Source organism: Neophocaena asiaeorientalis, unplaced genomic scaffold, assembly GCF_003031525.2.
Source record: "Neophocaena asiaeorientalis asiaeorientalis breed wild unplaced genomic scaffold, Neophocaena_asiaeorientalis_V1.1 scaffold504, whole genome shotgun sequence".
Taxonomy (NCBI): domain Eukaryota; kingdom Metazoa; phylum Chordata; class Mammalia; order Artiodactyla; family Phocoenidae; genus Neophocaena; species Neophocaena asiaeorientalis.
The window spans coordinates 931,432-945,231 of record NW_020174438.1 but is presented as its reverse complement, the minus strand read 5'-3'; the positions used below and the strand labels follow the sequence as shown (position 1 = coordinate 945,231).

Sequence of the window (13,800 nt, the reverse complement as noted above, 5' to 3'; positions counted from 1 at the left end):
ACACACACACACACACACACACACACACACACACACACACACACGCCTTGACCTACTTTTGGTTTTCCATGTACCTCTGGCTTTTCTTATGCTCTGCTTTTGCACATACAGATCCCTCTGCAAAAAATACCCTTCCTAACTGCCTAAATACCCCCTAATTGCCTTTCTAATTCCTACTTATCCTTCAGAATGCAGCTCAACTGCCATCTCCTCCAGGAAGCCTTCTCTGGTATAGTCTGGGTAAAATGTCCCCTTATTTATGCTTTTTTATCACTCTGGTTTTGCCTTTATCAAAGCTGTATTGGTCACATTTTATTGTAATTGCCTGTTATGACCTATCCTTCACGCCCTCCATCCTACCCTCCACACTGAACATTTCAAGGACAGGGACAAAATCTGAACATTTCAAGGACAGGGACAAAATCTGAACATTTCAAGGACAGGGACAAAATCTAATTCTTTTCAGAGTCACACATTTTAAGAAACTCTTTTTTAAAAAGGGCCAGATAATAACTATTTTAGGGTTTGCAGGCCAAACGGCCTCTGCTGTAACTACTTGACTCTATCGCTGTAGCATGAAAGCAGCCATAAACAATACATAAATAATCTGTAAACTATAAAACTTTATTGGAACACAAACAGGGAGTGGGCATAGCTTACTGATCCCTGGCTTAGTACATAGTATTTGCCTAGTAATTGTTCATTTGATTAATTAGTTAATAGAATAGAATAGAATATTATTATGGGAGACCTCAGGGAGATGCAAAAGACTGTATTCAATTGCCTGAGTATTTTCCTGGAGTGGAAAAGTGACACTTATCTTGAGACCTTAAGGAAGGAAAAAAAAGCTAGCTGAGTAAAGAAGGCAGAATGATAGAAAGTTGAGGAATTTCTGGCCTAAATGACAGATCTCCCCATGCAAGGTTTTTTCCAGTAGACTATACTGGGACGGGATCCTAAAAACCAGAAGAGCTCGGTCAGAGTGAGTTCCTGAAGCAGCCAGGAGCAGGAAAAGCCAGAGGGCGAGTACAAGCTGTGTCCTGGGCAGCACCCAGGGGCAAACCCAGAGGAGCCAAGTTCTGTGCCCAAATCCAAAGTGTCAGAAGTCAGGCAGATTCTGGAATTGAGCTTAGGGTGAGAATAACCGGGGCAAGAGGGAAAAGTGAGAGCCAAGACAACTTTTACAAACAGGGCTGGCAGGTCCACAGCGTTTTTCTGTTGATCACTGGCCACATGGTGCCCAGGTACGTCTGTGGGTGTGTTGACCTTTGTTTTCTTAGAAAAGTTAAGTAACAAAGTCATCTACTAAGAGAGAAGGGGAGAGGAGGCTAGGACTTAGAGACTGGAGGAGCTCTGGTGTAGCTACTATAACCAATTCCATAAGGGCCCAACCACGTCCCCAGACAAAGATTTGCTGCGATATGATGGTTGAGGCTAAGGTTGGGTAGCAGGAGGTTGTAGCAAACTAGTCCCCAAGGCTGTAGAATATTCTCCAGTGAAGCGCTATGCGTGGGTGTCAAGGAAATGAATGGGTGGCTTCTGCAGGATTGGGATGGGCAGGGAAATACAGCCACTGGCAAAGCAGTCCAGGAAATCTGGCTGTTCCTGAATACCTGCCATATGCAGAACACCTCAGAGAATCCATCTGCTGTGCACCATGCTTCCTCCTACACCAGACAAAGGCAAGACATGATTCCTCTTTCATCAGCACTAGCTTTCTAGGCATCCTCATGAACCCCGGTAATCTATCACCAGTGATGACAAGAGATTTCAAAAGTGAGGCGAGTACACATATATTCAGGATGTCCCCCTGGAGTGGCTTTTCAGGCAGATGCACACCTTGTTGGCTAGCAGTGTCTCAAAGTCACATATCTAATCATTTCTTCCTCCCAGCTTCCCAGCTGCCTCGTCTCATCTATGCCTCATCCAAGCTACTGGGAGTAACCATCTAGACCCAGCTATGTGTGAGCCACTTAAACACTGCTGGAGTCAGAGAGAGGCATGCTAACCCAAAGAGCTGTGGCCTTACCTGAGAGCCAAAGAGCTGGCAGTAGTGTTTGTTTCTCTGTCTTTACCCTGAGGCTGAAGCCCAAGTGTTTTACCAAGGACCCCGGTGGTAGTCCCACTGAGTATTCCTTTAAGAAAGTCACGAGCATTTACTTTGTCCCCTTCTCCCCAGGCCTCCTGTTACCTGGGGCTTCTCTTCCTCTCATTCCTTATTTCCTGGAGGATGGTGGGGCCCGGGGCTAAACTCTGTGCCCCAACTAATTGGGGTCTGCTTGGCATCTCATTCTGCCAGCTCTAAACCACTGAGTCCTGTTTAGATGACTCCCTACCATTTTCTTCCAGACTCAGGTTCTTGCATCTGACATCCCTGTCATCTCTGCCCCCCAGTTCTAAGTCAGACTGCACCCAGTCACCGAATCAGATTCCTTTTGGTCCTATGCCTTCCAGAAGCTTGTCTGACTTTGCCCTGCCCCATTCAGATTTAATTTGACTGGCTGGTATTTACTGAGCCCATTTCGTGTGTTAACTAGTCATTACTTCATGGACATCAGCCTCAGAAAAACACCACGAGGCTGGTCATGTCAATATCCCTACTTTACAGATGAGGAAACTGAGTTGAGAGGGACTAACATATTCAATCCAGGAAGTTTCAGATTGGAGACTAGAATACATGTTGGTCTGCTCCAAAACCCAGAGTTTTAACTACGTCACTAAACTGACTCCCACAGACTGTCCGATCCTCCCTGATCTTACTGGCTCATACCTCTGGTTCCATGTTCCTATTTCCTCTCCACTGCCCCAAGTCGGGCCCTACACAACTCATCCAGGGGATGTTGATGAATCTCCGGTTTGGTCTCCTCAGCCTTGAGCCCTCTCCCCTCCTACAGCTGGCGTGTCCTGCCAGAGATGTGGTGCAGTGAGTGGGGTGGAGGAAAGCTGGGCTGTAACACCAGACAGACCTGACTTTGAATCCCAGCATCTTCAATCATTTGCTTTGGTGATCTCAGGTTAGTTTCCTCATGTGAAAGGTGGAAATTATGCTAGCATCTATATCAAAAGAATGTTCTGATTAATTTTAAAGGCATATGCTACATACAAGTATTTCTTAATGTCTGAATATTTCATAAAAGTTCTTTTAAATAAGCATTTGCTATGAAGGGAGTTCTTTGTTAAATTTCTGATCTGGACATTCTTTTATAAGTTAATTGTTTGAATCTCAGAAGGCATTTTTTCCCATTGATATAGTGTTACAGTAAAACAGAAGATTATAAGGCAAGCTCACATACTAAACAATTGGGTTTGAAAAAAAGGAATTTTCTTTTTTGAGTATTTAATGTAATAATATAGATCAAGTCTTTGACACAGTGCCTGGCACATAGTAACAACGCCATGCATGTTAACTATTGTCATGTCATCCTTCCCAGAAGGAAATTTCCATCATGTTTCTCTCTCTTCCGATGCCGTTTACCACAGTGGACACTCAGAACCCTCTGCAACCTGGCCCTGACTTTCTTTTTCATCTTATCTCTTTGTCTTCTAACTCTCCAGTCTGCCAAACGGTCTCCATTTCCTGACCTCTCAGTGGGATGTGGGAAAAGAGCGTGTGTTCTGGGGTCAGGCGGATCTAGGTTTGAACCCCAGTTTTGCCCCCTTGCTAGCTCTGTGAGCTTGGGTAGGTTCCTTAACATCTCTGGGCCTTGATTTCCTCATCTATAAGATGACAATGAGGTTGTAGTGAGAGTTACACCTAGGAAAGCATTATACCTAACACCTAATAGGTGTTTAATCCTCTTAGCTATTTTTAATAGAATTCCCACTCCTGTCCTGCCAGTTTTCCCATGGGAGTCTCCTTCCCAGGGGAACATGTCCTTCTTCCTCTGGCTTCTTGTAGATTCCTCTTGTGGATTCCCATAGTGCTTTCTGTCTATAAAACTACAGAGACTTTCTTTTGCACAGTTCTTTAAAGTTTTTGTAGTTCTCTCCCAAACCAGCCCAATTAATTTGCACAACTCTGGGAGAGAGTCCAGACTAGTAATTATTATCTCTATTTTTAAAAGGTGAACTGGGGCTCTCAGAGCTGGAATGACTGATTCATGGTCACGAATGGAGGCCTGGAGCCCAGGTCTTCTGGCTCTCCGTCACCATGTCCCCTCCCCCCATACCATTCTGCACATGAGTGACTGCCACTCACCTGAATTCATTGTTATTTCTAATGTTGCAGACTGTTGTTCCATGAGTGCCTACCTTGTCCCCCAGGGAGGATGTGGTCTGCTCCCACACCTTAGCCTAATGCCTTGCAGGTATCTATTATGTAGTTGATGTCATTCAGTGTATTGAAGTTTGAATAAATGTGGTATGTTTGAATCCTTGAATTTGGAATTAGCTGCTCCATCCCCTTTGCTCTGTGTTCTTGTTTCTAGAACTCTGAACATGCTCGATTATAGGTAATCTGCTTATCCATCTGTTTCTCCACCCCCAGACCATGAGTCTCTCCAGGACAAGTACCATATCCAATTCCTGTCGGTGCCCAGGGCCTGCCACTGTGCTTGGCACATAGTAAATGGAAGTTGAATGAATAAACCAGAAGGAGCCATCTGGGTCCATCCCCTAATCCCCCTGTGGTTGTGCTTGTTCCTATTCTCTTATCTTAGTTCATATTATGTATCTCTTATCTCCTATATTGAATTAAAGGCAGGTTCATGTTTTACTCATTTTTGTAGCCTCCCAAACAACTGGAAAAGGAGGAAACTATAATTATTGAGGGTCTATTGTGTGTCGGTGATTGCACATATATTATGTCATTATTTTAAAAATTGAATTTAATTCTTATAACAGGTCAATAAGGTAGGCATTATCACCCCTGAATTACAAAAGAGGGAGCTGGGACTCAGGGAAATAAAATAATTGGAATTTGACCAAGTTTACACAGCTAGTAAGTGGAAATGCCGGGATTTGAATCCCTGTCTGCTGGCTCTGAGACCCATGCCTTTCCTTTTTGTTGCTGTTTGGTGTTTTATTTTTAACAGCATGCAGAATAGCTGAGTGCTTTAGCCCAGTAGGAGTTAGGAACTCTGCTGAACTGAGATTTGAATTTAATCACATTGAATGGAATCTGTGCCAGCCTGTTCCCAAACACTTCGAGCACATATACTGCCACCTTTGCGTTGGACTGGATGAATGCTTCAGGAAACATGTACTAAGCATTCACAATGCAGCAAGCTCAGTGCTGGGCACTGGGGATACAGTCTGAAGACAGGCTTCCTCAGGGAGCTTACAGTCTAGTGGGAAAACAGACGTGTGGCAGGGATCGTAAATGTGATCTATGCTGATAGGACAAACTAGTAGTTATCAGTGGGGAAAGGGGAAGGGGAGGGGCAAGCTAGGGGTATGGGATTAAGATATACAGACTACTAAGTATAAACTAGACAAGCAACAAGGATATATTGTACTGCACAGAGAAATATAGCCATTATTTTGTAATAACGTTAACTTTATAAAAATATTGGATCACTGTGTTGTATACCTGAAATTAATATAATATTGTAAATCAGCTATACTTCAATTTTTTAAAAAATGTGATCAGAAGACAAGGGCCTAAGTCATTCTATGGTGGTCTTGGGAGGCTTCTGGGTAGATTATGAAGGAGGAGTGAGTCAGCCGTGACAAGAGGAGGAAAGCACAGAGGAGGCAGCGTGTGCTGAGCCACTGAAGTATGAAATTGCAGGTAGGTTAGGTCTGGAAGGAGGGGACATTTTGGTGGAACAGAGCCGGGGGAATAAGAGATGCTGAAACTGGTCTCCCTGTGTTCACATCATGAACCAAAGGTCATGACTGGTTCTTACCCTTGCCCCTACCAAGCAGTGCTCTTGGCCTAGATGATAGCCAGGACATTCTCCCTACTCAGGAAGTGAGTTAGAGAAATAGCTGGCAACATCTCCATCTGTCTTCTCTAGGGACATGACATGGAGCTTGCATTTCCCTGATACGTGGGAAATAATGATCCAGCAGTTGGGCGGACCCACATGGTGCTGTCATCTGCCTGGATCATGTCATCCCTCAGCAGGCTGGGCAGGTGGCTTTGTGCCCATGTTCTTGATGTGCCTCTGGGTCAGAGCACCCTGGGTAGCAGGTGGCAGATGTAAACAAGATCAGGGCCTGTTCAGAATCACTTTCTTAAGTGTTGGGGTAGCGTGGAGAGTTCTGCCCACTCTGGGCCACAGGGTGATAAACTGCAAATGTCAGCTGGGTCCACCCAGTTCAAGTTTTCCTCTTCGCTATGCCTGAAAATGTTCCTTAACTTAAGACTTTATAAAACCAACCATAGGATTGCGGACAACTGAGCCAACCCTATGATGGATTGTATGTAACTTAGTAATCAGTATATATGCATCTATATTCATCACATGCAAAAACAAATCCAGGGAGGTGCTGGTGTTGACTCTCTCCTCTCCTTCCTCCCTCTTGAGATGGAAAAATCTTCAGGCTAAGTTCTGTCTTGGTCCTGTCCAGATCTTATTCTGTTCTCCCTTTGTGTCATCCATTAATTCCCTGCTACATCCCACTGCAGTCATCATCCCGCATGATCCTCGCCAAACCACAGTAGACTGGTCACGTCCTTGTATCCAAACCACCTTTCCCATGCTTTCACATGGCTAGCCTGCCTGCCCCTCACCCTGGAAGGTACGTAAAAGCCAGCTAAAAAGCTTATACCCCAAAAAAGATGTTTTAAAAAAAAAAAAAAAAAAGCCAGCTAAAAACAGCAGTGCTTTTTCCCAGGAGCTGTCAAGCCTAATTCCCCACTCACTCCCTTTACCTTTTGCTCCGTGCTGACCTCCCCAGCTCCACACTCCAATTTTGCTCCCTCTAATGCATTCTTCATGCTGCTGCCTGGATAATTTATCTAAAATTCAAATGTGATTGTTTCATTCCCCTGCCCAGAACCCTTCAGTGGTTTCAGACCCTTTCAAATGACATCCAAACTCATTTGAGCAGGTCCCTTCTACCTCCCTGGCATCATTTCCTGCCTCTCCCGTTGACAGTTTGTGACACAGCAATGCTAAATTACTTATGGCTCCCCAAACACACAGTGTTATTTAATGTTTCTGAGTCTGCCAGAAATAGCCTTTCCTCTCTGTTCTGTCTTACAAATCTGCTCAGCATTTAAAAATTCTCTCAACTTTCTTCTTCTCTAAGATCCTTCCAGACAGGAGTCATCATTCTGGGCCACCTCTGTGTCTCGTTTAGACATCTACCCATTGCCCTGTCATATATCCCCAAGACATACTTGCTTACAGGGACTGTCTTATTCATCCCAGAACAGCGCAGGACCTAACACAGGGCAGGTGCTTAGCCAACACTGCTTGAATCATTGTTCAATTACACCTCCTCCCCATCCTTTAAGGGACTTGTGTTCTAGCCACATACACACTGACCTGCATCCTGATTGGCTTTCCCAGGTCGGGCAAATCACTGGTCTGCAATCATCGGCGGATCCCACTCCAAGAATTACGTGCTATGGGAGTATGGAGGATATGCGAGCGAAGGCGTCAAACAAGTTGCAGAATTGGGCTCACCAGTGAAAATGGAGGAGGAAATTCGACAACAGGTAAGAAAAACAATCACAGAAGGACCAAAACCCAGAAATGCAGTCAAGCATCCTTTAGCTTTCTTTCCCAGGGTCTCGAAATTTACAGTACAGTGTGGTGGAAAATTGGTACCATAGGAAGTGAAATCTATTTGCTGAGTTTGAGGGGGTTTATGTTCAGTAGAGGACAGAGGCACAAATGTCCATCTTGTCGGCTCAGATTTTCCCTAACTGCATTTGTGGTTTCTTCAGCTTGTGCTAAAACCTGCTACTGTGGCTCCATTGTTGGGATACCACGTCTCTGTTCTCCCAAGGGTCAGTGCGGTGGATTACGGTTTTCTTACTCTGATCCATGAGAGGGCTGGGGGAGGGACATTCACTCTAAGCTAAAATCACCATTTCCAAAGAGAAACATTTATTTATCGACACATGCTTTTTGCATCTATGTCTTGAGGGGTTTGATAAATTAGTCAGCGATTAATCATAATCATTATAGACTGAAGCATCTTTTATGTACCGTGTACTGTGTCATGTGGGCCCAGGAGCCGGACTGTTATCTAGGACCCCATTCATACCAATGAGAGATAAGGGAGCAATCGTCCGTCATTCTTTTCTGTCTGTTGGGAAGTACCATCATCCCTCATCAAAAGCACTAGAAGGAGGCTGATGAGGGATCTTGAAAGAAGAGCTATGGTTTTTCGAAGGTCATTCACAGGCTGCACTGTGGGGAGGAGATGGCCCAGCTTTGGCCATCACTACCCACAAAAGCCCTTTGGGCCTGAGAGAGCTGGGTAGGCACCCACATCTCATTGCTCACAAGTGCGCAGGAGGAAGTAAGGAAAGAGCAAACCGTGCTTGGAGTGTGGTCATTTCCAGCACAGGTCACTGAGGGGCTGCTGCCTGTCAGGCTCCTGCCCACATCTCCTGAGACAGTGCAGGGGCCCTGAAGACACTGGGTCCGGTGTCTCACGATGTGTATTGCAGCAGGGCAAGCAGAGCTGAGGCCCCTAGCCCTTCCTCCTGACCTCTACCATCTGGTCTCCAAGCTCTCACAAACCCTAAAGTGAATGCAGCAAAGGTCACCTGATTCCTACTATAATCCCCTGAGGAATTCTTTTGGACCAGAGTCCAAAAACGCCCAGGAATTAGCTTATGTTTCTCATTAGTTTGATTTAAAACCTTTCTCCATTCTCAGAAAAAATGTTGAACCCAGTGTTTTGAGACAGCATGTCATTCATCACAAGTTTATCTTACCAACAACTTCGTGTTTCCCTGGCTCTGGCTGCCATGCCTCATAGCTGGCATCACTCATTCGGGCTACAGCACAGCCCTGATCATCTGCAAAGTCATGACGGGCTTCGTATTGGTCCTGGTCTCTCCAGCCTGTCATGGAGGCAGCATGCCTTGTTTGGATTCCTGGTTCTCAAACATGGAATTGTGGTACACTGGCTGTAACTGTTCTGTTGTGTCGTATGTTGAAAACCATCTATTACAAATAATAGTTGAAATACTAAAGTTTGCAAATTAATTCGATCAAGGTCAAGGGCGTCTTCATACTAATGCCTGTGTCACTCATTGGCTATCTTGAGAGGTTTCTGGAGAGAAGGGAAGCATGTATGAATTGTGAGAAACTGAGACCGCATTGTACCGGCAAGCGTTATCTGTCATGTGTCATAGCAGTAAAAAGGCTGAAGACTGATGGATGGAATCCCCCCACCTTATGCCCCCCTTAGGAAAATGTTCTTTGCTCAGTGTGTTCCTGATCAGCACACCTTGGATTAGCTTCTGTACACACTGATGACGTCTGGCTCTCCCAGCTGGCTAGTGTTCTTGACATTAAGTCATAACAATGTTTAATTACGGGTATTGCACATGGGAGTTAAAAATCCCACTGAGGGCTTCCCTGGTGGCGCAGTGGTTGAGAGTCCACCTGCTGATGCAGGGGACACGGGTTCGTGCCCTGGTCCGGGAGGATCCCACGTGCCGCGGAGCAGCTGGGCCCGTGAGCCGTGGCCACTGGACCTGTGCGTCTGGAGCCTGTGCTCCGCAACGGGAGAGGCCACGACAGTGAGAGGCCCGCGTACCGCAAAAAAAAAAAAATCCCACTGAGCATGTCCTAGGGTTTGTCACCACCTGTCAGGCCCTCTAGATGCTGAACATGTACCTTTAGCTCTCACCTCTACTTGGAGAAGACAATATTAAATTTCCCATTTTTTCTGATAAGGAAACTGAGGCACAGTCAATAGTTAGAGAATTCCAGAACTTGAACCCAAGCCTGTCTGACTCCAAAACCTGTATGTAGTACCAGATACATAATTTGCAGAGTCTGGTGAAAATGTGGGGTCCCTTGTTCAAAACTTAAGAATTTCAGGATGGTGACACTGAATTTCACAGCACGGGGCCCTGAGAGTCTGAACAGGTCACACACTCATGAGGCCGGTCCTGCTCATCCTCCTTCCCTGCCCCACGGAGAAACTCCCCTCTCCAGCCTCTGAAATAAGCCTGTTTCCAGAGCTCTGCTAAGCCACGCATCCAGCTCCCCAGGTCCTCAGAAAGTCAGGAGGATAGAGTGATTTCAGGGTCCCTTCTTGTCCAAATAATTCATGGTTCTAAATATTGTTCCCTGCAAGCACACAATTCATTATATTTTTCTGGAAGTCAGGTAAGAAGCAGCATAAAAAAGGAACAAGAATATGAATCCTCCTAGAATATAAAAGTGTCCTCTGAATAACCAGGAACCTGCTTGAACACATCTACAAACTAACATGGTGTTCTCAGTCTTTAATACATTACATCCTACCAGCTGCTCTATCAAAGAACCCAAGTCCAACCAGGATGAAAATAAAAGCCCTATTTTCCCAAGAAAGACATTTATATGCTTCCCAGCCTTCTGTTATTATAGACTTATCGCTTGCTGCAAGTTTCAAGGGCATTAAAAATCACAGCAGATATTGTTGGAGGTAAATCTTATGCTAATGGCTTTCAAACACAAATGAACAAAAATAATAATCGCACCAGTGGTGGGAAACTGTAATAATATTATTGAGTATAAATTTTAATGTTACTATAACTTCAAAACACCAGGAAAATTAATGAAAAATTACAGCAGCATTATTGGCAATAATGACACTGGTGGCCAGAGAGGGTGGGGGAAGGGCACAAGGCACACTTCTTAGCAGGGGACAGAGGCAAATGGGTCCTGGTGTGGACTGTGGATTAGAAATACTGAACTAAGGCTGGCCTGGCAGGTCACAAATGAGTAACCCAAGGCAGGTAGACGCAGTAGGGAATGGCAGATCCTACGTAGACCCAGGACCCGAAAGTGAGCTGGTGTATACTCATCTTATGACAATGTTTCACTAAGACCATTTCTACTTTGTTAAGTAGACATCTATGGCATGTATACTAGGTGTCTGGTCCTCTGCTGGGTGTGGCCCAAAGATGGTGCCCCCTTCACCATGCTATTCATGCTAGAAAGCTAGGCATCATCCTTGATTGTGCCTCCTGTCCCATCTTCTGCCTTCTCTTCTAAATTCCTCCAGGCCACTTCCTCATTACCGCACCTCTATTTAAACCATCCTCTTCTCTTGCCTAAGTTATTGCGCTAGCCATCTGATCTCCCTGCCTCCAATCCTCTTCCTGTTTTCCACACTGCCCCACGGCCATTTTATAAAATACCAATTGGATTATGCCACTCTCCCAATTAATGGCTCCTGCCTGACAGCAAGATAAAGTCCAAACTCCTTATCCTAGCTTGAAAACCCTCTATGATCTGGCCTTGTTTACCTTGTTTACCTCCCCCATCTTATTTCTTGCTGCAGCTCTAAGCTATACCCATGCAGAACCTCTTTCAGACTCTCCAGAGCCATGTCCCTCTTGCATCTGGGCCTCCTGTCAGCCTGGAACATCTTCCAGCGCCCCATCAACTGGTGAACTGGTGAACTCCATCTATCCTTCAGGACTCAGCTTAGATGTTGCTTCTTCCTGGAAGCCTTCCTGAATTCTGTACAAAATCCATGCCCTTGCCATGTGCTCCCACAACACCCTGTACCACCCCCATCATTACCATCATCACGTAATGATGCAAGTCCTTGTTTGATGTCTCTCCCTCACCAAATTGCAAAGTTCAAATCCATGTTTTCCATCTCTGTATCCTCTGAGCTGGGTATAGTTTTAATTGCTTCATAATTGTTACTTGCATGAGTCATTTACTTGATAACTTTACTAAACATCTACTAAATAAATACCAGGCGTTAGAGATCCAACAGTGAACAGATCATTCCCTGCCTTCATGGAGTCTGCATTCTAATGGGGAAGACAAGAAGAAAAAAGGGTTAAATAATTATAAATTATGGTGAGAGAAAGAAACCAACAAGAGGTGGCTAGAAAACAGCAGTAGGGTGGGACCTTGTTAGTAAGGTAGTCAGGGAAGGTCTTGATGAGACCATTAAGCTGAGACCCAAAAGAAAAGCACAAGGAAAAGATCATTCTAGATGGTGACAACAGCATGTGCAGAGACCCAGAAGTAGAAAAGAGCTTATCATGCTTGAAGAACTGACAGAAGACTGGTGTGGCAAGAGGGGAATCAGTGAGGGGGAGTGTGGCTCTGTGTGAATGAAGGACACACTGTTTCTGCGCTGGAGGAATTCACAGATTGGGCTGGAGAGGTGGATACATAAATAACTATTTCCGTATAATGTACTTAGTTTCTTTAAGGGAATCTCTGCAGCAGCTGAGGAAATGCAAACATTAGACTGTGGCAGCCCTTGAAAGTGCCATTCTCTGGGTCCCCCCAGCCTTTAACATCCCCCCTATTCCCTGAGGACACATGTTAGACACATATTAGTTTCCCTGTCCCTTCCTCTGGGCAGGCTGGGTGTGGTACCCTTTCCTGGGGTGACCACAGCTCCCTGTGCGGTCCCTCTCCTAGACTGAATGGTCCCTGCTTCCTTCTTTCTTTTCTTTCTTTCTTCCTTTTTCTTTTTCTTTTTTTTTAAAAATTATTGGAGCATAGTTACTTTACAATGTTGTGTTAGTTTCTACCGTACAGCAAAGTGAATCAGCTGTATGTATATAGGCATCCCCTCTTTTTTTATTACTTCCCATTTAGGTCACAGCAGAGCAGTGAGTAGAGTTCCCTGTGCTTTACAGTAGGTTCTCATTAGTTATCTATTTTATACATAGTATCAATAGCGTATATATGTCAATCCCAATCTCCCAATTCATCCCACCCCGCCCCTTTTCCCCCTTGGTATCCACACGTTTGTTTTGTTCTCTACGTCTGTGTCTCTATTTCTGCTTTGCAAATAAGATCATCTATACCATTTTTTTTTTAGGTTCCACAAATATGTATTAATATCTGATATTTGTTTTTCTCTTTCTGACTTACTTCACTCTGTATGACAGTCTCTAGGTCCATCCACGTCTCTACAAATGACCCAATTTCGTTCCTTTTATGGCTGAGTAATATTCCATTATATATGTGTACCACATCTTCTTTATCCATTCATCTGTCAATGGACATTTAGGTTGCTTCCATGTCCTGGCTCTTGTAAATAGTGCTGCAGTGAACATTGGGGTGCATGTGTCTTTTTGAATTATGGTTTTCTCTGGGTATATGACCAGTAGTGGGATTGCTGGGTCATATGGTAATTCTATTTTTAGTTTTTTAAGGAACCTCCATACTGTTCTCCATAGTGGTTGTATCAATTTACATTCCCACCAACAGTGCAAGAAGGTTCCCTTTTCTCCACACCCTCTCCAGCATTTATTGTTTGTAGATTTTTAAATGATGGCCATTCTGACTGGTGTGAGGTGATACATCAGTTGTAGTTTTGATTTGCATTTCTCTAATGATTAGTGATGTTGAGCATCTTTTCATGTGCCTCTTGACCATCTGTATGTCTTCTTTGGAGAAATGTCTATTTAGGTCTTCCTCCCATTTTTCGATTCAGTTGTTTGTTTTTTTGATATTGAGCTGCTTGTAAATTTTGGAGATTAATTCTTTGTCCATTGTTCCATTTGCAAATATTTTCTCCCATTCTGAGGGTTGTCTTTTTGTCTTGTTCATGGTTTCCTTTGCTGTGCTTTTAAGTTTAATTGGGTCCCATTTGTTTATTTTTGTTTTTAGTTTCATTACTCTAGGAGGTAGGTCAAAAAAGATCTTGCTGCATTTCATGTCAAAGAGTGTTCTGCCTATGTTTTCCTCT

The 13,800-nt window shown here is 44.4% G+C and overlaps 1 protein-coding gene across 1 annotated transcript in view; it reads left to right on the top strand.

The window, feature by feature from the left end:
• SPON1 (spondin 1) overlaps positions 1 to 13,800 on the top strand; it is a 276,478-nt gene that overhangs the window by 156,487 nt on the left and 106,191 nt on the right. Inside the window, exon 6 of the mRNA XM_024756961.1 lies at positions 7,464 to 7,612. Coding sequence (XP_024612729.1) covers positions 7,464 to 7,612 — 149 coding nt within the window. The remainder of the gene's footprint in view (positions 1 to 7,463; positions 7,613 to 13,800) is intronic.